Source organism: Rhipicephalus sanguineus, chromosome 8, assembly GCF_013339695.2.
Source record: "Rhipicephalus sanguineus isolate Rsan-2018 chromosome 8, BIME_Rsan_1.4, whole genome shotgun sequence".
In the NCBI taxonomy this organism is placed as follows: domain Eukaryota; kingdom Metazoa; phylum Arthropoda; class Arachnida; order Ixodida; family Ixodidae; genus Rhipicephalus; species Rhipicephalus sanguineus.
The window spans coordinates 9,157,210-9,184,344 of NC_051183.1; the positions used below are offsets into that span (position 1 = coordinate 9,157,210).

Genomic DNA, 27,135 nt, shown 5'->3' on the forward strand with positions numbered 1-27,135 from the left:
GGGGGGGGGGTTCACCCACCCCCCCTCCGAAATTTTTCAGTCTTGCACACATACAAACACACGCACGAACATACATAAAGCATGGTTGAACCCCCCTCCCCCCCGAAAAAAATTTCTGGCTACGCCCTTGCCAGCTACGTATGTACTTTCTAACGCGCTGGAGCGGGGAAATCTGCCCACAGTACCCCTGCTGCCACCTTGCGGAGAAGTGGCGGCAACTCGGGCACTTTCGTGACACGCGCGGCACATAGTCGAAGCAGCGCGTTTGGCCACATCTCCTATTCTACCACAGTGGCCTGGGCCTTATACTGAGCTTTTCCTCTAGATGCACCAACTCTATGACATTTCCTGCGCACCTGGTTTCGATATCGCCTGGACCAGGGCCTTCAATTTCGATTATTAATATTATTACGTCGAAATGAGCGCACTGACTCAGCAGGAAACCACACCACAGCCCACTCAAGAATCTCTTTGTCTTCCCCTTTCTCTTAGACACCTTTATTATGCACTGATACTGTCATTGAAAACCGTGCAACAATATCTTTAATTACATGTGTTTTTTTGGGTTTTAAAGAAATAGGTATGCCATAAATTTTCACGCCCACAGCTTGGCCCACAGCTTCTTTCAATTTTTGTGAATGACACTGGTGACAATATCGACTCTTCTGTATGCATGTTAGCAGATGATTGTGTATTGTACAAGGTTATCAAGAATTTATACGATTGTGCAATATTGCAAGGTGACATAGACAGGGTTACATAGTAGTCCACAGCATATGACATATGAACATAATGTAAAAAAGACAACCACACACATGTGCTTTTCTGAAAAAAAGATGAATCAATGTGATTCTAATTGAAGTATTACTAGAATGCAACTTCCGACTGTGTTAGAATTTGAATATTTGGGAGTGTGTTTCATTACCAATTTATCAAGGTCACATAATGGTAATTACACTAGTGCCAAAACATTTCATGTTCTAGGTTTCATAAAATACACTCAACAATTTCCAATCAAAGCAAAGGCTCTGCTCTATCTTTTCAGTGTACATTCAATTCTTGAATGTGCCGGCATGGCTTGGGATCCTTAGACTCAAACAAACACATACAAGTGAAAGGGAATAAAGAGTAGGTCTGTGCGGTTGGTATTTGGAAATTACACAAGAAATTTCAGAGGGACAGAGGCCAGAAAGAAATTGGGTGGGACATCCTGCAAAAATGCCATTTAGTTCTTACATTAAAATTACTTCATGATGTTTTTCATACATAGGTATTGATCACAAGAAGTATTTACATATGCCCGATTACGTGTCTACGAGAGTTTATCATACTCAAAGTGAAAGAAACTATGTAAAACTAACGTCTTGAGCAAGCCTTCTATCTTGCAATACAAATCTGGATTCAGTCACCAGTACTGGCAAGATAACTTTGAATGCCACATCTGTACATTTTCTCCATGATGTAATATTGTAACATAGTATATAGACACGAACACATAGTGATTGTGTCATCCATTGCATTATGTTTTATCTTTCATGTAAGTCCCAACTCCGTTACTGTAATGCCTATTGGAAATGCTGTGGTAAATAAAAAAACTAGCAGGGGCCATGTGCATTTGCCTAAGACGACTCGAAGGCGAAAGCCATCTTCTTTTTCTTCTCAGTCGATGTATTGACCCTCTCCCTCCCGCCCCACTCTGAAAGCTTTCTGCACCTAACGTGGTTTTGCACTGCCTTTGTGATCAGCCCACCTTTGACCAAGCAACGATGTTATGTGATGACGTCATCATCTGACATCACATTATGTGATGTCATAGTGCCGTCAGAAATTTTGCCGATCTGTGACATCATGACGACACCATATGGTGACGTCACCACATTATGATTTTTTGTGTCACTTGTGTTGATGCCGACAATCAATTTTCGTGTTTGATGAGGCATCTAAGACTTTCACCTTGATAAATAAACCTACACGGGATCATAGCTAGTGCCCTTCAATAAGCTTGCAGATGTGGTAATACCACATTTCTGTCAGATTATTACTATTATAAGATACTCTATGGGATACACCCCAAGAGTGCTTTTACAGTGTGCCAGAAGCAGCTAGGAATCACGCAAGATAACTGAACACTTTATTAAACAAACAAGTGTGGTTAACATGGATTGGGCTGAACGACACCAGCACGAACAACATGAACGACACTGCACACAGCAGTTATATTGCATGTTTGTGAAAACTGTAGGCATGCAGGAATACTTTCCCATATAAACATAAACTCACCGAGTCATTGGCTTATGACACCAAGCTTTCATAATGCTCATGTATGAATGTCATAAGCACTGAAAAAAAGTTCAATGCATTTACATTGTCTTGTACATCAACCACTCTTAGGCTGTCTCATGCACACCTGAATGGGTAAACTTAAGGGCTTAGCTTCTTGTATTTCCTGCGCAATTGTACCAGTTCCTTTTGCCGTTCTCTCAGCAAATGCTCCACATTGTTTGTATCTGTAACACCAGACACCTCGACAGTCTGCTTCCGAGTGTCCCCCTCCACTGTCTGCTTTGGGGAGTCCGATGTTTGCGACTTCAGTTCGACCACTGAGACCACCTTTTCCGGTGACAACCTCACTGCTGGACTGGATGCCAACACAAATAGGTCCTCGTGCCTCACAGAAGCCAGGTTCACAGAGCCATTTGAAAGAAGGCAGTCATTCAGGCGATACATGCTCACAACACATGGTCTGTCGATGCAGTTTGATGATCGCATGGCCATGTTTACATCGTCCTTCTTCTTGCTTGCTTTGCACTTGTCGTTTGAAGACGGTGCTGCCGCAGTGCGGTTTTGTTTTTTGCGCTGCCTTCGCTTGCGTGTTCTGTATTCTCGCATGATGGTAGATTTTTTCTGGGGCGAGCGTTTCGGCGCTGTTGGTTTGCGTTCCTCTTTGCGCTTTACAACTGGCGGAACATAGCCACCGACATCTGAGCTGCTTGTGCTGGATGAATCGGATGAACTGTCGTCATTCAGACCTTTTTTATTCCACGATTGAACATCTAACGTATTGTTGGACACCTCAAGCAGGCATTCTGGCTCAAACATCCTCTCCACATCAACTCCAGCAGAGGACTCGGGCTTTGATGCTGTCGCAGGTGTTGAGTTCGCGCCCACCACACGTATTGGTAGAACAGCCGGTGAGCTCTGGAGCCCGAGTGCAACTGGAGCCTTGACTAGGACTGTGTTCGAAGCTGTAACAGGTATGGTGCCACCAGGGGGACACACTGTTGGTGTTGATGAAGAAACTCTGACCTCTGGTTGCTTGGTGAGTAGATTGGATATGGTACTGCTGGTCACCACATCTGACACGAAATGCCTGGACCATTGTGCAGAAACTGCTGAAGCAGCAGCAGCAGCAGGTGGTTTTATGAGCCCACCTGGCTTTGAACAAGAGGCTGTCGGTACACCCTTGCTGGGTAAACTTGCAGTGCATACAGGCGTAGACTTACTTGCACCTGGTACAGACGGCACAACCTGCATAATCTGTTGTTGTGGGTTGACAAGCTTCTCAACAACTTCACCAGTTTCGTTTACGTACCGAATTGCACGAGGCAAGAATCCGATTTGCTTCTCGGGACGGGTGGTACTGCTGATGACGCGAATGGGTTTCAGTGACTTAAGGACAAAACGTTCCACCAGCTGTCCGGTCTCCGTGCGGCACCTGAGCCGAACGGCCTTGAAGCCAGCTGGCACCACTGTCCCATCTGGGGGAATCGTCAGCTCTTCCACAACATTTTCAGTCTTGGCAGTCACTGGTTCAGAGACCCTTTGCTTGTGGGTCAGCTCTGCTGCAGTCGCAAGTGGTTCTGCGCCAACATCGTCTGCAGGTGCCGGCGCCTTGCCACATCTGAGAATGGCAGGCCTGACCACTTTTGGAGTCGAAATGGGTGGCTGCTGCACCTCCTCACTGTCTATGTCTCGAAAGTGAAATGTGTTCACATCTTTGCCATCCCAGTGCAGCTTAATGATTTCATCTTTGGAAAAATTGTTTGATATGTTGTTCCTGACGAGGAATGCCTCAAGTCCATTCTTTACATCATCAGAACTGATCACTGGAACCTCATCGGAAGTGATGACAATACGACGAAGAGGTTTATGAGAAGTACTGCCCTCCCGCGTTGTTGCGTCTTCTTTCTTGGCACTAGAAAGTGAGTGGGGCGAAGATTCAGGTTCTGTTTTCGTGCGAACTATACTGGAATCATGTGGTGATTTGTGTTGAACCTTATAAGCATCTGTTGTACCAGAACCAGTCGAACCTTGTTTGGGGTCTTTTTGGTGCGCTTCTAGTGCCAAGGAGTCGGTTGAAACTCCAGGCTCTCTCTTTATTCTGACTTTACTGTCCACTGTTACTAAACTGCCCTGAGATTTCCTGGCATCAGCTACATTCAGACATCTCATACTTTGTTCAGCTTTCCTTTGGTCTGATTCATTAGCAAGGGTTTCAACTGGAGTTCCAGGCTCTGTTTTTATTCTGACCTTGCTCTTCAGTGACTTGCCTCGAGATTCCATGGTGCTCGCTGCACTTGGACCACTTGAACATTGCTTTGGGTCCCTCTTGCTCTCTTCTGGAACTCGGTCGCTACAGTCAACACGATGTAGCAGAGACATGAGAAAGTCTTTTTCTCTTTCAGTAAACATGTCACAATCCTGAAGCGTAGAATCTTCTTCAAGTAACTTGATGGCCTCTTTTAGTTTGTCCAGCTTAGAACTTGGACATATGCTTTGACTTGCATTGCCTGCCACAGGCGCTGGTTTGAACACAATTTGTGATCCAATGACCGAATTTCCTTTCTTTTCCTGAAATGAACACAGCTCAATAACATCCCCATCGGTTTTATTTGCCCCCCTACTCAGCATGGATGATGAGAATTGAGGTAGCTCAATGTCCGAGTCCGTTTCATCGTCGTCTTCATTTGGATGAGCCACCTCGAAGCTCTTGCCACCACTCGTGTCGTTGGAATCAATACATTCACCTCTTTCATTCCCATGCGGCACTACTGGTGCAGGAAAGACCAGGCTTTCTTGTCCAGCCAAGCTGACAACGCTTGAGATCTTAATGCCACATCCGTCCTCGTCTTTTTGCGATGTAAAAACAAGCTCGGTGGTGGTGCGTGTTTTCTCCACATCCTGCACCCCTCCACCGACTCTTTCCTGCTTATCTGGGGGCCTTGCAACATCTGGCGGCTTGCTTTGGGCAGAGGGTGAAACGTGATATCTATTTGCCTTTGCGGGCATTGTCATTTTTTGAGGCGGCAGCACAAGTACCTTCTTTCTTGTAGGGGAGCCTTTTGCTGGTGTTATGTGGACGACTGCTGGAGAATGTTTGCCCAGAATTGATTTCAGGGGTCTGGTAGCTGTGCTGGCTGTTGGACTGTTCCGCTGATTCTCCGTTGTGCACCATAGAGATTTCAAGGTGGGAAATGTCCTGGCAGGCACACGAGCAGTGTTTGCTTGAACAGGCTCTGCGACAGTGATCTTCGGAGCACTGCCACTCACTCTCGCAAAATTACTCGTAGATGTTGTGGTTGGTGCAATCTGAACCAGCTTGGCTGTGCTTCCCGTTGCAGCAGTTAAGACCTTGCTCGCATTAGAGGGCGAATGTTGCTGGGACACAATGCCACAGCTCAACTCCCTGGTGGAGGTGGAATTCGCTGGTTGAGCTGTTATCACAGCCTTGCCGTCCTGAATCTTCTTGACAACGAGAATAGTGTCGGCGTTCCTGACGCCAGCAGGGTGCAAGCTGTTTTCATTATTCACTGGCTGTGGGGCCAGCCTGTTCGAGATTGCTCTCTTCTGACTAGGTGGGGTTCCTTGCAATGGATTGGACTTTTCCAAATGAACCACTGGCACTGCGGCCAAATCACTGATCGCTGCATAGGGGCTACGCCACAGTTTCACGGGCACCACCTGGGCAGAGCTCTGTGATGGTAACAGCCCCACAACCTTAACTCCATTGGAAGTTCGAGCAATGGTTTTGTCTGGCGCAGACGTAATAGGGGTCAGGATTGTTCCTTTTGGTAAGATGGGACTCAGTTTTGATGTCACTGAAGCGCTCTTTTCACCAAACTTTCCCGAGGGTGAATGTCCACTCCGGCGCGTCATCACATCTGGTGCTGGCATCGTATTCTTTGGATCAGATGTTGTGGCTGTCCTTGACATTGTCGACTGAAGTTCAAGAGTCACAGGGATCTCAGCAGGGTCGTCTGGTTCTGTTACAATGGTCAGCTCGTGCCTGGAAAAATATGTTATACTTTCAGTGTCAAATGCAAAAAATTGCAAGCATGCACACCAAGCAGTATGCAACACACAAAATTGTAAATGTTGCAGAGAATTATATTCGGCAATGAAAAAAAAAAGACACTTTTTTACATTTAGGAAGACTAAAAGATTTCATCCATGAAAGAATGCCATACTGTGAATTCCTGTCTTTGGCTCTGAATTCCTCATTATAGAAAATTTTATGGCTATTGTAATTTACATAACCTCACTGATTAAGCTTTTACGTAAAATAAATCATGACTTGTGATTTCCCTGATCAATGCACTATAAAACACTATTAATGAAGACCTTGTCTAAAAGTCTGTAGGCATTACTTTTTCATTGCCATTGCACTGCAAGACCAAAAAGTGTCTAGGCACCCCGAAAATATAGCAAACCAACAACAAGCACAAAAATACATAAAATACAATTGAAGTGAGTGCTTGTTTCTAGAGAAATTAACATATACAGGAGTGTGTGTTAAAATATTTAACACTAATTTAACTTTATTAAAAACGGAAAATTGGTAAAACTATGACACTGATATTCTTAACAGTGCGAAATTTGTCGAGCTTAAACAAACATCACACAAAAACAAAGCATGCAACTTTCTAATAAGAATAAATAGTGATTTTGCACATATTAAAACTATATATGAAACATGCACAAAAAAAATTATGCAATGCAAGATCATATTTCAATGGCATTAACTAACATTTTTGTGGGAATGACAAGAAATATTTAGCATAACTGCATTCCACACGTGGGCTGTTCCCTACTTTATGCTCATACTAAAGAATGGTTATTTAACACATATTCCACACTTAAGGGAGGAAGAAATTTATTAGGCAAGCATGACTGAGATTCAATGTCATGTGTAGCAATTGAAGAACACACACTGCACCCCTATATGAAAGGGCATAAACAAATGTTTGCTGGTACTCCAAAGCTCATGTAGGAGACATTACAATCTGTTGAAACCTGTACACAGTTTATTTCTCCTTGCCAGCCAGTAGACGGTAGCTGTATGTGCGCTGCGAAGCGTAAGACAGCTAAGGTAGATGGCTTTGGCTATAGCTATGTAACATGAAAGAGCGTATGCTTGGGCATGTTGGTAATTCATGTTTCACTTTTTTTGAGCGCACAAATGAACAAGGACGAAAAGCGACGTGGACACAGCGCTGTGTCCACGTCGCTTTTCGTCCTTGTTCAACTGTGCGCTCAAAAAAGTGAAATATGTAACGTGATACTGGCAAACAGGACACGGACGAGTAGAGACACAAACAGGCATTGTGGGTGTCTCTCTACTTGTCTGTGTCTTGTTCGCCAATATAATGTTACATCAGCAACATGAAAGTGCTGTTGGTACGCAACTGAACGAAGCATCGTGAATTATACTTTCTGCATATAAGTGTGCGTGTGACTGTATGTATCATTTGCGTGTACATTTTGTCATTGTATATACTACAGTCATCACCCAACACCTGGAGTAGCAAGCCAGGCGCTAAACCAGGCCAAGATCTCCGGGGATATCATTAAAGGAGCACTGACATCAAATTTTAAAGTCAAGATGTGCCATTCATTCGATTGCTCGGTATGCATAGGTCTTCTTGGCCAAATTTGAATGGCGTCCGTCGCGTGGAAGTAATTTTATTTCGAGGGCAAACAGCGTACAAAAGCTCAACAGAAGATTGATCACGCTGCGACATCCGACACTAGTGCTACGTGTAAGGTGTGATACATTCCGCAAATACCATCCCGAGTGACGATACGCTAGTAACAGTGACGTCGCCGATCTAAGTGTATTTATTGTGGCGCCGACGCCAGGCGACGCTCTCACTCCCAGCCAGAGGCTCTCCTTGCTGTCCCGATCCGTGCTTGCGATTCATCGTGTCGCATCGACTAATTTGTCGTGTGCTCCACAGTGCGAGCGCGATCAATCGGAGCGACTACGTGCCAGCATGTTGGGGAACCGCTGCGTAGCGCTGATCTGCTCGTCGAGGCGCGGAAAAAGCAGAAAGTGCGTGGTGCTTCATTACACGTACGGTACACGCCAACACGACCACAAGCTATCAATGTGGAGTAGCCTATAGATAAATAACATCGCTAACAAGTAACATGCATGTAGCGTTAATAGTGAATGTTAGTTCGTCCGTGGACTTCCTTGCACTGGCGTAATACCGGGTTACTGCAGCCATAACCGTGAGAGGCCGGATAGGTGGGGCCATCTGGCGGCGCAAGGAAGAACCTGGCAAGCACAGAATTGTTATTGTAGAAACCTATCGTATTCTATTTCTCCGCTGGTGTGGATTCGCTATGCCGATATTCCATAGACCCCTTTGCGTATACCGGAATGCCGTGCACGCTAAAATTCTTTGATATAGCTAATTGAAACACACCAGCGAGTATGGCCCAAGCGTGTGTCCCCGGGCACCTCCTCGTTGCTGCTTGGAACGGCTTCCATTTCTGAATCGCTGTTTTGCAAAGGGTCGAAGCAAAAATGATTCGCGACGTCGCATATCACGGTGATTCTAAGTTCCAGAATGTCGTCTTCAACACAAGTCAATACTTTTGACGCCGATGCTGGTGACGCTGGTGATAAGGCATGACTGAACGTGCGCGCCTAGCAGACGAAATGTTAGATGAGCAGCTGATCCTCACGTCACTCCTTTCTGTGGACAAGTGGTAAACTGGGCGCGTCCAGGAGTCGACCGCGAGGGAGCGCTGCCAGCGCTAAAAAATGGTGGGCTTGCAGGCCGTATTGAATCGTGCTAGATACCAGAGATATAAATCAATAAAACAGATAGCTATTCGTCCCTCAGTTGCATTTTCGATCGCGAATCGTTACTAGGGGGTAGATAACTACTCCTGGATGCAAAAATCTTGACATGCGTAAATTTGATGTCAGTGCTCCTTTAAACGTTGCCAAGGCCAACTCATATGGCGGACAAAGTGACGCTCTCTTTGTAGATGTTATGTCGGTGGCCACGTGTTGCAGACAATGGCATGCTTACGCAGTGCGCCAACTACTCCTGTGAGCTTTCCTCCTTCCCTTCAAGCTGTCAGCTCCCCTTATGCCGCAGGGATTCCCCTTTCCTACACTGTGGCTGCAATGCACACCATGTGTCACTGCGGTGACACCGGCTCGGTGTTAGTTCCAGTGGGTTGTCATGTGTTTTATGGACAGAGCTTTGGCAGATGACAACTGGGTGTGTACTTTCGCCACCCTAGCTGAGAAATGCTCTCATGTTAAAATGCATGTGGCAGTGCATTCTAGTACTATTGTGCCTATTAAATTCAGATCTGTGAAATCTGCAATATTTGCGTTTGTGCCCAGGCTCTCTTCGATGTCATTCACACCATTAAGCCAACCAGGATTGGCAACCAAGGAGTATTGCCCATGTCATCGCTGGCAGATGCCACCTGCACATTGCCGCACAAGTGCTTCTCATGACTGTTGTCACTCATATTTACTAATGCTGCCATAACAGCTGTCACACAATAGCAACTGTATACTGTATAATGTCTTGGTCCAGCACCAGTGATGGGTGCAGCAGCTTTGTGACTACAGTGATGGAGTTGTAAACAGGCAGTAAACAAAACAACCTGAAACAGCTACATTTACACCAAGTGGACCATTGCTTAGCGACTAATTAGGTCGTGTGACCTCTGCCATTTCCCATTATGTATGCAATTTTCAAGATACGAATGTTATATTAAATGTCACTGACGGAGCATAGGACGTACTCAAGGAGGTTAAAAAAAATTGCTGGAGTGGCGATTATTGCGTAATAGTGAAGCCGTGCCCACCAAAAGATGGCGGCTGCGCCCGCCATCTTAGTAGGGGCACGATAAACCGTCGGCTTTGAAGGAAAATGAGCGTTTTCCACGCACGCCAGAGAAGTTTAATATGGCAACTTTTACGGGTCAGATACTGGTGCAAGTGTGTCTTTGTGTTATTAGTTTTCGTAAACCAGCCTCAAAGTCATGGCACATGTTATTGGATATCAATCGCCGATACTCCTCTCGACGGGTTACTTTTGTCGGCAACAATGATCTTTTATTTTATAATTAACGTAGTATTTAAAATAACAAATCAAAGCCATTTGATCTCTTAGTGGGCACCATCAGAAAAGAGCATGTTTCCGAGCTCTTTGGTGGGCAAAAGCTGGCTTCACTTTCGCTGGCAAGGCGTTTCGAGAGCTTCCACTCCAGAATTTTTTTAAACCTCCTTGGACGTACTCAACATAGGATGAAAAAAAACAACACAAAAACACACTTTGCACTGTGTATGTACCGTATTTATTCAAATATAAGCCAATGTTTTTTTCGAAAAAACCATATGCGAAAGTGTGGGGGTCGGCTTAGATTCGAGTAGAATGATTAAGTTTTTTCTTTTTTCTGGCCTTGCGAATTTCGGGGGTCAGCTTAGAATCGGGGCCGGCCTAGATTCGAGTAAATACGGTATGTTTCTGTGTTTCATTTGTTTTTTATGTAGCTCATCTTACACAGGATGAAAGAGCAGCACAGAAAGACACACAACACTGTGTACATCTGTGTTGCTGTTTCATCCCCGAGTCAAATGCACTAAATAAGAAACATGTGAAGGCTCACCGTGGGACATGCTAGCTACTAGACAATATCAACAAGGCCAGTACTATGCAGTGATGCAAGCAAGGACTTAAGATGTGAAGTGATTTCTGGAGCAGCAGAATTTTCATTCCAGAGCACTTTGGAACCCTTTGGAACAGGTAATTATGCATTCTGGTGTGCTTTGAGCAAGTAATTTGGAATTTTGACAAGCGGCGTTTTAGACAGTTTCGAATTTGTGGAATGACCTGCTAAGCCATTTGTTCAATACAAATAAATAAATTATACTGATTCGACAAAGAGAACATTAAATTTAAGAATAAAACTTTCAATGTACAGGTAGGTCCACTGTTAAAGGGAACAATTGCGTTCAGGGCATGTCAGGATATCGCTCTCTTGCAACAGTACAGTGGCTTAGATTTACATAAGACTACTGGTGGTTGACAGTTCCGACTCCCTTTGACAGACCAGTACCTTGAACGAACAACGTTTCCACATCCACTTGGAATGAGGGGGCCAGCAAAATGAAGGGGGCTCATTCGAGTGTTCCCTTTAACAGTGGACCGACCTGTACATAGCATGTGCTAATCAACATGCAGAGCTTTTGCATTATAACTGTCTGTCTTGATCCTAGCAAAATGTACACTTCAAATCGTATAACTATCAGATAAGGCACACCAGTTCAGATGTATAACTTTGTACACAAAGCTGCTGCAGCTCCTAGTTGATGACTTTGAGCCTATACTCTGTTCCACAAATAATTTGTAGCACCACCGAATCTACGTGATGCAAGCAAGCCACGTGCTTGCACAGCAAAACACTTCCATATGAGCCAGACAATTGGCAGGGTTGAGGCATATATAATGTTTGTTTGAAACGTGCTACGTCACAGCGATATGTGATATGCTAACATCACTTCGCATGTACGTTACACGCCCTTATAACAGTTTTGGTAGCCTCTGGTAATTCTGGTTAAAGCAACGTGGCGGCACCTATGCTGACCCGACCACACGCTTTGATCTGAACATGTGTTTCCTACTAGCCCACTTCCATGACAGCAAAATGGAAAAGGCGAAATAAGTCGCCACATTGTGTCATCTCTCACTGAAGACAAATAATCGGATATGATTTATCGATACTGACATCAGATGTTTGTTCAGCAATGCATGCTCAGCCTACTGTTGGAAATTTAAAGAGTGCCTTTGCTGTCAATGTGTCAAAACACAAATACAAGCACCAGTTGAGAACTTGCTGGTCACACAGAGCACATGATGACTTGATAATTTCGAGGCGAAAGCACCCACTTCGGGTGGTGCCACTGTTGTGTGTGCATCTGCCACCAGTTGGCGCCACTGCTTCCCTGAATATACATTTAATTGCAAATAAAGCCTCAAGGTTAGTTGCTCGCTAGGCGACCTGGTCTACATGTTGTTATTGTGTGGTTCATGCTTGTGGAAGCACAACCCACTACATGGTGTCACAAGAGGGAGCACCATGAACGACACCGCCGTCACCGCCGCTGCTCAGTCTTCACTCGGAGCAGTCCTACGCCCAACGCCGCCATTCGACTTTGACAGCCCAAGTACCTGGCCGACACGGCTGCTACAGTTCGAGGACTTTTGCAATGCAACGGAACTCTCTGCATCAACTCAGGAAGTTCTAGTCCTGTCCATGCTTTCCTGTGTGGGGCCGCAAAAGAGAACAGTTCTTGCGTTGAAAACGCTGACAGAAGTGAACTTGAAGGATGCAGCTTTCAAGAAGGCTTCTACTGACCCTTTCGTCCACCCGCTCAACGAGTTGTACCAGTCTGCCCATCTACACCGTCGTACACAGCAACCAGGTGAGATCGCTGACGCATTTCTCACCGCACTCCATACAATGGTAAAACGCTGCGACTACGTTTCGTTGACTATTGAAGATGGTCTTGTTAGAGATTGTTTTATCGTTGGGTTGCTCGCCCAAATTTAACATTGCAAGGGGCACTGACTCAAGCACGCCAGTACAAAGATGCCGATAACAAATGAAAGATTAGCAACTCAGAAGAATCAGCTTCACTCGCCATCGATGCTGCGTGGATGCACAAAGGGAAGCAAGCATCGCTTGATAAGCCCGGCCACCTTTGCCTGTTTTGTGAGTGTGCGTTGCATTCGCACTCAAAGTGCCCTGTTCGCAGGGCGTCCTGCAACTTCCTCGGCAAGAAAGGCCACATTGAAGTCGTCTGCATAACAAAAAAAGCGGAAGGAAAGTTGAAGCAGAAACCTACGGCCAGTTCGGTGGAGCGTCTTCACACGGCTTCGGAGGGCCTTAGCCCGAACATGAACTCTATTGAGGTGCTTGTCGATGGATGTGTCCTGCCTTTCAAAGTGGACTGTGGTGCCGAAGTCTCCGTTGTTCCAAGTGTGTTTCCAGGCACTCCTGTCAAGCTAGAGGACCCGGAGGGCAAACTGAAAGCACCAAGCAATACGAGCAATAACGTCCTGCCAGTTTTGGAAACTTACACTGCTACTTTGTCTTGGTGTGGCAAGTCGGTCAAGCAGCAGCTTTATGTCCTTGCAGTGCACACAGTTACTTTACTCGGCTTCCCAGCAATTCAAGTCCTGCGTGTCTGTAAGTTTCTAGACAGCGTCTCGGAGGCTCGGAACTGCAACAGTCAGCTGTGTCTAGAGCTGGGCATTTTTCAAGGACTAGGAACGCTTTGTGATGCCTACACTATTCGGCTGAAACCAGATGCAATGCCATTCTCATTGAGTGTTCCCAGATGCCTGCAGCTACCACTTCGGGATGCTGTTAAGGTGGAGTTGGACAAGCTGGAAAAGAATGACATGATTTGCGCGTCGACACGCCCACGGAGTGCTGCGTCAGACTGGTTGTGATCTCCAAGGCTACAGGCGGCTCAGACTCTGCAAGGATCTGACCCGCCTCAACAAAGTCATTCTGGGGGAACGTCATATGTTGTCTACGGTGAACAATGCCTTGGCTTGCTGGGTGACGCCACTGTGTTCTCCAAGTTGGATGCCATGTCGAGCTTCCACCATGTCAAGTTGACCCCAGAGTCTCAACGAGCACCCCACGTTCCTAACACCATTCGGTCGGTATTGTTTTCTCCGGCTTCCATTTGGGATTGCCACTGCTCCGGTGTACTTCCAGCGGCAGATTTCCCAAATCCTGGAAGGCCAAGCCGGTGTTGTGAACGTGATCGACGGTCTTTAGCAAGACTCGGGTGGAACACGACCATCACTTGCAGGAAGTTCTCAATCGACTGAAGAATGCAGGGGTCACACCACAACCTACTGTACTCCTGGCCTGCCCAGCGAGCAGAACGCCATCACGCGCATGTTGGCACTTCTTTCTGCCACTAGGGGCCTTTTTACCACGGCTTTGGCGCTACTAGTTACCCCAACCACGCAGCACCTCCGCAGTCGTCTGCTCGCTCTGAGTCGAGATGCTTGCGTGGGCATGCACTCTGTAAAATGAAGGAGAAAATGAGAAAAAGGGTATTTATTCAGTAAAATCAGCAATAACAGTACACCGTAGTTCCTAGTGACGCGTGTGCGTGAGAAAAGGATCAAGGCAGTTTTTCTGAAAGGTGAGGCTACTCTTAATTGGTTGTTTATAATGGACATGCAAAAATGCCATTACATCAATGTAAAACTATACGTACATGTTGTACAGCTAACATGATGAACTCGCGCATTTAATTTTGCTCGGTAACGTTTCTAGAATTCGTTCACCGACAGGTAGGGTCATTGTTCATTTCCGCAACCAACAAAACAATAAAAAAAGTGATTACCGATGGTCAAAATGTTCACCAGCGTTGGCGCAGTTGATTCTTTTGTAAACAGACTATGAAATGTTGGTTGAAGTGCCGTGTAATCATTCTTACCATTAGCAGCGTTGCAGTCATTAAAAAATACGACCAAACTTATAAGTACTGCGATGAAGCAACCTGAAACAAAACACTCATACAGCGCGCACTGTTGTGCACCCACACATCCGCCAAAGCTCAGGTGGTAACTCGAGCGCCCCCTTAGTGGCGAAGTCTGGAACGAGAGCCGGCGCAGGCAGCTTCGTAGAACGCCGCTAGCTGGGCGGGTTAGGAGTACAGTAGGTCACGGGTCACACTAAACTGCAAAAAGTGCACCTTCAAAGCCAGCAGCGTCAAGTTTCTTGGGGTCATTGTCCGTGCAGAGGGCATCTCTCCTGATACAGACAAGGTCTCTCCGATCAAGGCTATGCTGGCACCGCAAGACGTCACAGGCATTCGCCACCTTCTGGGCCTCGTTAACCAAATTGGACGCTTCCTGCCACGCTTATCAGAGTTGACAGCACCGATCCGAGCTTTGGTACTGAAGGAGTCGGAATAGACTTGGGAGTACGCTCAAGAGGCGGCCTTCTCGAAGCTCAAGGAACTGCTGTGATCTGACCTTTGTGTTGCATGGTACAACATGACATACAAGATTACAGTATCAGTTAATGCCAGCTCCTTTGGTCACGGTGCCATCCTGCTTCAAGAGCAACCTTCCGGGGAGCGTTGACCAGTTGCCTTTGCGTCGTGATCACTCATACCCACAGAAGGTCGTTACAGTCAGACTGAGACGGAGGCTCTGGCTGCAACCTGGGCTGCACTTCGTTTTGATTGTCCGTGGCTTAAAGTAACTGACCACCGCTCAGAACACGAATTGAGATAACCCCACTAATAGAAGGATTGTCTATTGTATTGTCTAAAATGAACCCTGTTTTTTTCATTAAACAAGGATTTATATTTTTATTTTTTCACTCAAAATTACTTTTGGTACCTCTGGCGGCAAAAAAAGTGAACGTGCACATGTACCTATCACGTGACCTTTTACTGGTGTACGCTATTAATCGTCTCTATATTAGCATATAAAAGTGTGCTCTATACAGCACACTATTTATTATAATCTTTTCTAACGTGAAACATTCAGATATGCATTCGTTTGCCAGGAGCAGAACAGTGGCACCGCCATTGCTTGACGTATGACCCAATGCTCATGAGTGGCAGCATGAACATTGAACATTGGTAGCTGAGGGCCTAGCGGGACCTGCCAACGTGTTGGAAAAGTACGAAGAGCGCCTCGCGGCCTCCGAGATTACCTTCGACGACGTGTTGAAGGAAATAATCGCAGAGGCATTGAGCGCCTAGCTCGTGAGGCGGTAAAAAGATTGCACGTGACGAGCATTCGGAAAACTTTATCTACCTGCTTTTTATATTCCAAAACGGCCAAAAATGACAGTACTATGAAGGTGGTTAACCACAGTTTCACCCACTCCTGTGAAAGAAAAACCTTGATTATAATGTGAGGAGGGCTATTGGCATCACTATCACTTCACAGCATTGCTGGAGAATGTGTACGTACAGTTCAAGGGCTTTTCAGATCGAAAAATACTGCTAATGAAATAACCACGCGCTTTTGGTATTAACCATTGCAGCTAAAAACACTACGAAGGGTGAGCTTTCTATTGTGCCGTAAAACACTGGGTCGAGAAAAATTGGTTGTCGGTCCATTTAGATTTCTTCCTTGAGACTTATCATCACCCACTGCTTGCGCATCATGGGGACCATGGATGTCGACCTGCTGCCTCTGTGTATTCAGCAGTTCAGATTGAAGCTGTTGCGCTTCCAGTACTTGGTATTGTGTGTACCCGGCAAGTTATTAGCCACAGCTGACATGCTGTCATGTGCACCAGTGGAGAGCCTGCTGTCAAAGCAAGCTGATCAAATTAAACTTTCCGCTGAAGCGAATTATTCGCTTCCTCCCATGTTTAGTCGTCACACGTCAAGATGAGCTCCCCGATACCCAAGCCAATGATGGTCAATGCAACCTTCTGATGAAATACTGCACCAAAGGCAGGCCCAGGCAATCAAGGCTGCTGCTTTACATTAAAGGGAATGACAAGCGATTTTTCTTGACCCAGTTCTTTACGGAGCAACAGAAAGCTCGCCCTTCATAGAGTTTGTAGCTGCAGCGGTTGATCCCAAAAGTGTGTGGTTATTTTGTAAGCAGTATTTTTCGATCTGAAAAGCCTCTAAAGTGGACGAAGGCATCCTCCAGCAATGCTGTGAAGCGATAACGATGCCAATAGCCCTCCTCGCATTATGTTCAAGGTTCTGCTTTCACAGGAGTGAGTGAAACTGTGGTTAACCACCTTCATGTTGACATTTTCAACCGTTTTTGAATATCAAAAGCAGGTGGAATAAGTTTTCTGAACGCTCGTTGTCATGTGAGGACCCTTTACCGCCTCGCGAGCCAGGCGCTCGTGGCCTCCACAATTAGCTCCTGCAACGCGTTTCCAGAGCTAATCACAGAGGCCGCGAGGTGCTCTTTGTACTTTTCCAACTCGTCGGCAGGTGCTGCTAGGCCCTCAGCTAACAATGTTCATGCTGCCACTCATGAGCATCAGATCATACGTCAAGTGAAGGCGCCCCTGTTCTGCTCAGTAAAAACGAAGGCGTATCTGCACGTTTTAATTTAGATAAGATTTTAATAAAAAGTGTGCCGCATTTCAATGTTAATATAGAGATACTTAATAGCGTACACCAATAAAAGGGCACGTGATCGCCAACAAATGCATCTTCACTTTTTTGCTGCGAGAGGCGCTAAAAGTAATTTTGAGTGAAGAAATAAAAATATAAATCTGCATTTAACGAGAGAAACTGGGTTCATTTTAGACAATACAAGGGACAATTTTTCCATTAGTGGGGTTATCTCAATTCATGTTCTGAGCAGTTGTCTGTCCCTTTAAGAAGTACCCGCAGCATCGTGGGGACCTCAGTGTCTGCTAGGGGTTACTTCTGAAGGGAGTCCACATTGTATTGCCTTTGGCTCTTCAGCATTCCATACTGGACCTCATTTATGATGCGCATCAACAGATACGAAACTGCCACTCGAGAGTGTGATGGTCTGGAATCAACAGCCATATCGAGCCATTGGTCTCTAATTGCGCCAAGTGTGCCAAAACACACATCCAATGCGCAGAGCCAATGGTGCCTTCTCATACACCAAGTCTTCCCTAGGAGGAAGTTGGAGTAGACCTTTCCACCTGAAGGATTATGTGTTGCTCGTGGACTATAGGTCATGCTTTCCCAAAGTCATCAGTCTGCGTTCTACAGTATCGGCCATCATTCCAGCCATCAAGAATGTCTTTGCATGCTACAACATCCCCAGCATGGTCTGCAGTGACAGCGGTCCACAGTTCTCATGTAATGAGTTCTCTACATTTGCACAGGCTTACAGCTTCAGGCATATCACCAGTAGCCCACGTTTCCCACGAGGTGGAGAGGATGTTGCGAACCATGAAGGACTTGCTGCACAAGGCTGACGATCCTTTCTTGGCAATGCTTGCTTACAGGAACACTGTTGGCGCCAACGGCGTAAGCCCTGCTCAGCTTCTGATGGGGAGACGCTTGCAAACCAGAGTTCCGAAGACACCACAGCAGCTCGAGCCAGGCTGGCCCTCGTCTCAGTCTTTTAACCTGGGTGATCAAGCCAATCAGAGGAAGCAGGCCTGGGACTTCAACCAGAGACATGCAACTCAGACACAACACCCACTTCAGAGTGGTGAGCAGGTCTGGGTGCGTGCCATCAGCAGTCATGCGACAGTTCTGGGACCAGCTCAAAGTCCCCAGTTGTACGTCGTGAAGACCGCAAAGGGAGTTCTGCAACATAATCAGCTGCACCTTGTCCCGGTCTGTAACAACCAAGAGTACAAGGTTCCAGTGGGCAATGAACCAGTGTCCAAGAATACTGTCAACCCTGCCATCCGCGGGGAACTTGAGACAGAACCATCCAGCAGCGAGACTCCTGCAGCGGAGCCAGAGGTAGTTACTTTCACCCCGACTTCCTCGTCTTCATCACCATCACAGTCATCCAGTTCCCCTATGTGTGTGTCAAGGTTTGGAAGATTGATCCGGAGGCCTAAAATACTTCACTTCTGATGTGTTGTGCTACATGTATTGTGTTTCCTAAAGAAGGGCGGATGTAGTGCGTGCATGAGCCACCAGTTGGTGTCACTGCTTTCCTGTTTATATATGCGGCCTGGTGTACGCGTCATTCTTGTGTGGATCATGCAAGTAGAAGCACAACTCGCTACAGCCCCACATCTTTCTCGCCACTCTGTCATTGCTTGCTTTGCCCAACGACCGCATGCACACGACATGGAGACACGGTGTGGATGAATACCTCTTAAGAAATTATTGCACTTCCTATTTGCTAATCAGCCCTGTAGTGTCCACGAGGAACTTTTCAGATCCAGAACAGTCATGTTCACAGCAAGATTGGCACTTTCCTCAGCCACAAGCACTAGCATGAAACTAACTCAGAAAGCCAGCCAGGCATGCAAACCTCTGAACGAAGAAATTCGCTCTTCCACAAGCATGAAGGAGAATGTGTACTTCACAAGGAGAAACAGAATATAAGCCAAAATTTTGCCAGAAAGGCATTGCACTGACAGCTACGGCAGTGCATTAGACAAAAGTGTAAAGCAAGATGTAGGTGAAGCATGTTTTGCAATCGTACCAGTTGAAAAACTCCGTTCCAAAATCTGGACATACCGATAGACAAATCAAGAGGATAGCAAACCGATGTGTCACCTGGGAGCAATGACAGATAACACATCCCATTGCCACTATCACTTTCATTGTGCGAGCTGCTGCGGCAAAAATTAGAACTGTTTCAAGAAAGGTCAAAGAGTTCTATGGTGATAGTATTACCTGCCAAATGTAAGCCGCAAGCGTAAACAAACTGCTCGCTCTATCAATGTGGCATAGCTTGCAGGCATGAGCATTAGAACACAAAAAAGTGCCATTTATTAGCCCGTTTTTTCCGCCTACAGGTGGCACCCCAATGAACAGACCTCCATGGTATCCACCAATGGTGTATCGAGATTTCGATACATGGAGCCTATGGCAGGTTCCGCAACTCGTATGATTGAAAAATTCTGGCATGTGACTCCTATCCTCCGGTCGGGCAGTTGCTTCACACAGCAGCACTCACAGTGACTGAGTGAAGAGGTAACCTGTGCACTTTAGCTTGCACGCAATCTGTGGCATGTACTAATGCCGAGCAAGCTGAGATGAATAGTCACTTCATGTGTGCCATCCTTCCATGTGGTAATATTGATGGTTGCATTATTCTAATGTTTTTGAGATGCTTTGTAGAAACAGGGAACGTCATGTGTTTGTTCATTTCTGTTTGAGCTGTACGTTACATCCGCATTGTGGCATCTAGTGCTCACAACCACAGTAGGAAACCTACTCATGAGAATGTGCAACACCATCGCCTGTAACTGTAATACATACGGTGCCGATAAAACAACAAATTTCCTTTTGCACAGCTCATTAATGCACTGCTATCATTGTCAATGCTGTAAATTTCAAGCGAAACTGAATTTTTAATTTATTTTATGAGCCACATCATCAATCACTGCATGGTTGTTATGCAAGAATGAGGCGCAGAATAAATGAAACACAGTAGATTAAACAAAAAAAGTAAATATTAGTGTTTTTAAAAAAATGACAATGAATATTCGGTCATATCATCATAAAGGCTATTCCATTGAATAACATTAGGCACAATGCTAGGGCAGCTACATCCCAAGTCTTCCTTCCAGTACGTTTAAATATGGTTCATGTGATGTAGAAGTTTCATTTTGTTATGACTTGAAATATACTGTTTGTACGCTGTTATCTTATGTTTATTTCAACATGAGCTTTCACACATGAAGTATATGTGCAAAATGTATTAGTTGGACCCTTGTTGCACGTTGTATTATGTGTGTTATATATTTTTTTTTTACTTACTGCGGTGGGTAAACCATAAACCTTGATTTGTGTGGTTTAATGCATTGCTATCACTATCAATACTTCACCTTTTGAGTGGAACTTACCTTTTTGCAAATTTAGTTGCACAAATTTTATTAATGTACTGTTGCACCTCCGTTAATGTAATGTACCCAGCACTTCCACCACATGCTAAGAGGTTTATTAGCAGGGCATGCGGGAGAACAGGCAGTGGTCAGCAGCGCTCGGCTGACGGCAATGCCACTGAGGCCACTCTTCTTCACTACAGTATCAAATATGTTGAAATGATGAAGAGACCTGAAAACGTTCTGTATCTGCACTTGAGCTTTGGTCACTGTAAGTGCGAGCTGAAATCCATGTTTCCATTGAAATAAATTATGTTGTTTCTACAACTGACCAATTCATTTGTATTTTTATTTGTGACAAAAGGCAAAACAAGCAAGTGGAGGGAAGAGATGCCCCATCTCCTTTAATGGTGCGCACTGTGCACACTTATGCGCACCGTACCCACATTTTACTATGCATCGAAGTTTTATGATATTTGACTTGTCAGATCCTTTTTAACACTTTCCCATAAACTTCCTCGTCACACTTCTCTCCATGGCTTTTTCCATCAACTAAGCAGTTGTCATTCCACAATAGGACAATCCTAACAATGTAAAATGGATAATGTGCCACTCAACATCCCACGAAACATGAAACCTTTATATAAAACATTTTTTTAGAGGTTTATAGAGGTTTTAAATGTTATAGAGGTTTAAACAGAATTTTTCAAACCAAGCACAAAAAAGGATTGGAACCAGGTGCCATCACACATCACTATCAAAGTTGACACAGGAAAAATCCAAGACCTCATTTATGAGCTAGGGGAAGCCACACCTGTTGCTGGTCTCACGGCTTATACTGCAAATAAATAAACATTCCTTGGCTCAACATCTACGGCTGTGGTTTAACATGTATTGGAGAGAAAGGTTTGGCCGGTTGGTGCAAACTGCAGAATTGAAAAATATATAACTAGAGCAAGAAAGACCAGTAAACACAGGATCGACTGCATGCCATGTGTTTCTTCGTCCTGCCCGACATAGCTTATGTGCTCGTTAATGGCTTTATTACATGTTCACGAATGTTTTCTTCCTCTTATTCGTTGCTGTGTATGCTAATGATTCAGTTTGGACATCTATTGCCCAAGTTAACTGATTTCTCTATATGTACCCTTTCTTTTTCTCAAGCTCTTTCTATATATACTACATAAACTGATATATAAACTAGTATGAATTGAACGCACATATAAAGAACAATGTTTTTAGTTCAAAGGTTTTGCCCAATGTCTGACCTTCGTCAGGAAATACATCAGACAGTAATGTGCGCTTCTTAAAGGGACACTAAAGAGAAACAATGAATCGGATTAGATCGATAAATTGTGCTCTGAGAACTCCAGTGTAGTTAATTTTGCCATCATAGGTTTATTAACAGAGGAGGAAATAAAGTTCAATGTATCATTTTTAAATTTTGCGCCGAAATGTCCCCGCATGACGTCACCGATTTCAAAGTGTATTTACCGTATTTTGGCGCCATTGGCTCAACAAAATTACCCCAAACTTGGTATGCTAAGTCTAGGGCCCCCTCAGAGGACAATGTACTTCATTCTTACTGATTAGGAACTACATAGTCCCTAGTAGGCGCCGTCAAAATGTGTGACGTCACGGTGAGTGGTGCAGAAACTTCAAGGTGGCATCACCACCCGCATTTTGTTTTTGCGCGTTTTCTCGCTTACTAAGCATCTTCTTGCAGCAAGCGTGGTGTTTCTGGTATCGTGAAATACTTTACTAATATGAGAAAAATTGTTTTGCTCTTTAGTGTTCCTTTAAATATGTACATGGCATGGGGGACTCCACATGTGCTTCTTCACAATCAGGGGCTCATTTTTCCTTGTGAGACCCAATGTTAATGAAAACCATCGAACAATTAAGCCAAGGAAGGTGAAGGGGGCGACCTTTACAGTATTTTAACTGTATTGTAGTAATTATGATACTACAATACAGTTAAAGAACTACAAGTAATGTCCCCTATACCTTGCTTGGCTCCATTCTCTGATGGTTTTCATTAAGGCTGCTCCACTATCAAGAGGTATCATAGTATAGATATACAGACACGCACTACATTTGTGCTCTAAATGCTTGCATGCACAACACAGCGGCGATACATATATCAAATATGGTAACACAAGAAATAAAATATGGTCGATAGGACCGTTGTAACAACAATATACCCCTGACTTGGAGAAGACAAATGTAATAAAGCAAATATAGAATGTTACTTTTAATTTATTCATTCGGAATAGTATATCAATTCAAAAAAAAAAAAGTCACGTCAAGGTTGCTGTTGCCAAGTGACGGCACAGTTCAGTTCTGGGTGCAGTGTCCGCATCACAAAAAGGAAACCAGAAGCTCACCATCAATCAACTCTGCAGCCAGTCACGCAGGTGACATCCATGCAGCTGCTGCAGCTTCACAACTCCAGGCCAAGTGAAGGATCAGCCAACTTGGAACTCGCCAAAATCCTGTTCAAGTGAGTTTCATGATGCCACAAAATTCCTGTTCTTTTTGTTTTCTTTCAAGAGCTACAGCAGAACCACATTTTATAAAGTTCATTACACATCTACAATGTGGGGGGAAGCTTCCATGAAAGGGAAAAATGTTAACCCATTTAAAAGTAACACGACGCCACAAATTACAAATGGAATGTATAGTTCCTCTGAACAGAAAAACAAGCTTCGCAATATGAAACTTTATTTTTTCTCTAGAGATTCCACCTGACGACACCATTTTTTCAAGGAAATCACAAAACCAGCTTAGCTAACCATGAGGGAAAATGCAAATCCTCAATTGGTTGGCACAGTTAGTACAGCAACTGCCATATAAAAGCTGAGGTGCTGCATTTGATCCCAAGAATAGAATGAATGTTATTGAAATCCAAAGTCTTCTTCTGGAAAAACCTGCATGGGTTTCTCTAGCAGTTCTTTTTGGATGAATTAATAGTGCTAACAGTGAGATAGATACAAGCGTTCTCACTTTCCAGGCACCAAAAACCTTAACCTTGACCAGAAAAAGTTGCCATGCTTGAGGCATGCAGTCGTGATATTGGGCTTGCATCAGTGGTCATCAAGCAACTTATTGCAGGTAAGCATCAAGCAGAGGGAACAAGCGAGCAGAGAAAAGCCTGGGCATGCTAGCTTGAAGAGACGCTAAAGAGAAAAATTACTTCACTTGTATTAGTAAATTTACCAGCGGCAATACCAAAAGCACCATTCTTGCTGCAAGAAGACACTAGGTATGGCAGAAAATACAAGTGGAGGTGCCGTGCAAACTCAGCATGACAACATAGATTTTGATGGAATTTACTGAGGTGTGACAGACTTCAATACAACATGAAGGGAGTACAGTGGAGGAATATGAAAGACCCACTTGTGCATGAAAGAATTATATGTATACTTTGGGAAGAACACTTGCCAAAGTACCCGAAAAAAAAAGTGAAACATGCGAAGGCAGAAGGGCATGCCACATAAATTATGCTCGACTTCTTCAGGCCACAATACCAGGGTGGCACATGCATGGAGACAGGTAGACATAAATGGATACTGATAAAAACTTTTGATATTAAAAAAATCTGCTGTCAGTATAAGTTGAGTGTTCAGTCTTTGGCTCCTTTATATGCAGTGCACACCATCCTTACCGATAAATGGTTTCTAGGCCCACAAAGCAAGAAACATGAGTTTAAGCTCTGCTATTAGTGGCAACCAGAAGTCATGCTCCCCAAAAAACTGTCTTGCTATTACACCTGGCAGCCAACAACTTTCACCATCGTGCCACGGATCTTGTGTGGCTCATCATGAGTGATCATGAGTCATGAGCGTAATCATGCCCTGCTTCCCTGCTGGGCTGATCGCCGCTGCTGCTGCTCTCTTCGTGGCTTCAGCCTTCTCAAATAAATGTAAAGGTGATGGCATGCTACTTCGGCTGCCTGCGTGTCATTTCTTGCAGTGATGACATGGGATCGCATCTTCAGTGGAGCGACACATGGCTAAGAAGGTGCAAACCTGATTCAGTGCACTCCTATTGTCATTCTGGTCCTGGTGAACTGGTGCATGGTTTGCGCACTATGATGTGGCCCTGGAAGTGAACTGCCTTTGGATCTACAAGTTCAAGTACAATGTCCTTCTTCATATCCTGTTACTTGACATCAAGCACAGTCTTGGACTCCTTTCTCTAAGCCTGTGCAGCTACAATAACCTGCAAGAGGCTGTGCTGTAGTTCTGTGATGCTGTGTACCACTCTTCACCAGATATTGACCACACAACACAACTCCTCCCCTCATTTTGACGCCTTTTGCCTCAGGCGCGGCCCCAGCAAGTGGCACAGGGCAGGTGCAGCGCATTTCCGCCTGCCTCCTAGTGATGCAGGACTATCGGTAAATTTACTATCGACAGCATCGATAGTTTTTTTGAAGCTATCGATAGTGTAGACAAACTATCGATAGTACTACTATTGACAAACTATCGAGAGTGCAATCGGTAGTACCATAGTTAATATTACTAGCGATATTACTGCCACGCGTGTTTACTGCTTTGTTTTGGTGCATTCGAGTTTCACTACAAAGACTGTTAGGAACGTTCGACGCAGACCACGCCGTAATGTTTGAGAAGCTTCACGATTGTTTGAGATCATTCCGTAGATTAAGGGGGTAACAGCGCGAACACACACCCACAAGAGAGAAGACACGGACACAAAAGCGCTGACTGACAACTGGTTTTAATGGCAGAATGATACACCTTATATATGCCAAAGTGAAGCATGAAGCATGTCAGTTTAGAAGCCTATTATATTAAGAAACTTGATAACAAGTGTGTTAGTGTCCCATCTCTTGCCCTCCTTGACTGTGAGTTTTATCTTCTAGATGCGGCTGTCGGGTCTTAGGTCACATTTTCCTGCGGTTTTCTTTGGTTGGCTGTTTTGCGTTGTTGGCGCTGCGCGTTGTTAATCTTTGTTATCCGTCCCTCTATTTCTTTTTCTTTTTCATGCTTCACTTTGGCATATATAAGGTGTATCATTCTGCCATTAAAACCAGTTGTCAGTCAGCGCTTTTGTGTCCGTGTCGTCTCTCTTGTGGGTGTGTGTTCGCGCTGTTACCCCCTTAATCTACAATATGAACCAACTCGCCCAAGAAGAAGTATTAATGAGATTATTCTGATAAGATTATGCGCCGGACGCGAATAGTCAAGTTTATTCGAGACCTTACGCGAGCACCAGCGATAACACTCGAAGGTTCGATAACTGGTGTATAAAAGACGACGCTTTCCACCGATGATCAGATTACTCGACGGCCTACGACTGTTCTCGCCGCTATGAGTGCGCAGCCTGTGTCGCTTGTATTTTGAGTTTTGATTTTCTGGGCACAAGATCGGCCAAATAAAGAGCTCCGTATTTCCCAGTCTTGATGCAGCATTCTTCACCGTCACAAGCACGTGACAATACTATCGATAGTGGTGCAAATAAAGATGCTGTTGCTGGCCGGCCATATTGCCAAAATATTTGTGATAGCCTATTATCAGCTTCGCTTAATTTGTGAACAATTCTTGGCAAAAGAAAGAAATTATTTTCGCAGTGAAAATGGCAGAATATGACCATGAATAAATCAATAAATTCACATACAAAAGCAACCAGTTACACTTTACAATTAAGAAACTTCCTTCATGATATATTTTTGTATTTTGATATCATAAAATGCAATATAAATATGAAGCCGCGCAGTTCCACTACATGTAATGCCTTCCTTTCTGCTACATCTGAATAGTTTGACTTTATGATCATGTGTCAGCAAAGCACTCAGGCAAAGAATACAATCATGTCAACTCTCTTGCCCATCAGCCTGCTCCTCCGGCTCCCCAATGTACCACACGCGCGGGGAAGCAAGTTTATTCTGCAATGAGTTCGTGCTGTTGATTGTATATTATCGATAGCACCATTGAATTTTTTACTATCGATAGCGCTATTAATAGCATTTTTTACCATCGATAGTTCGATAGTACCATTGATAGTTCTGCATCACTACTGCCTCCCCTTCCGCCTGCTGCCAAGCCTCAGATTTGTGCAGAAATAGTTGAAACTCACAATAATGAAACCATGCAAAACTTAAATTCTCACAACAATGAAATACTTTTCTATCTTCGGAGAATGCCCATAGGACTCGATGCATACCACACTTCTTGACAACGAAATGGTGCTGAACTCGTTTTCTTGCATATCTGCTCGCACAAGGCCAACATACTTCAAGATGCGCTCAAATGTCACTGCCTCACATTTAAATTGCGTAAAGCAATTTAAGTGTAAAGCAAGAAAGCAATGCCCGATCGCAGG

At 44.7% G+C, this 27,135-nt stretch overlaps 1 protein-coding gene across 2 annotated transcripts in view; it reads right to left on the bottom strand.

Moving 5' to 3' along the window:
* Nucleotides 1-1,701: 1,701 nt before the first annotated feature.
* Nucleotides 1,702-27,135, bottom strand: part of LOC119401300 (mucin-17) — a 38,416-nt gene continuing 12,982 nt past the window's right edge. The window contains exons 3-4 of one of the 2 annotated variants that reach the window (XM_037667994.2): nt 23,175-23,282; nt 1,702-6,286 (exon numbers count right to left, since the gene is read on the bottom strand). In XM_037667994.2, coding sequence (XP_037523922.1) covers nt 2,422-6,213 — 3,792 coding nt within the window. In that variant the 5' untranslated portion in view covers nt 6,214-6,286; nt 23,175-23,282 and the 3' untranslated portion in view covers nt 1,702-2,421. The remainder of the gene's footprint in view (nt 6,287-23,174; nt 23,283-27,135) is intronic. The other variant, XM_037667993.2, reaches the window with a different exon arrangement.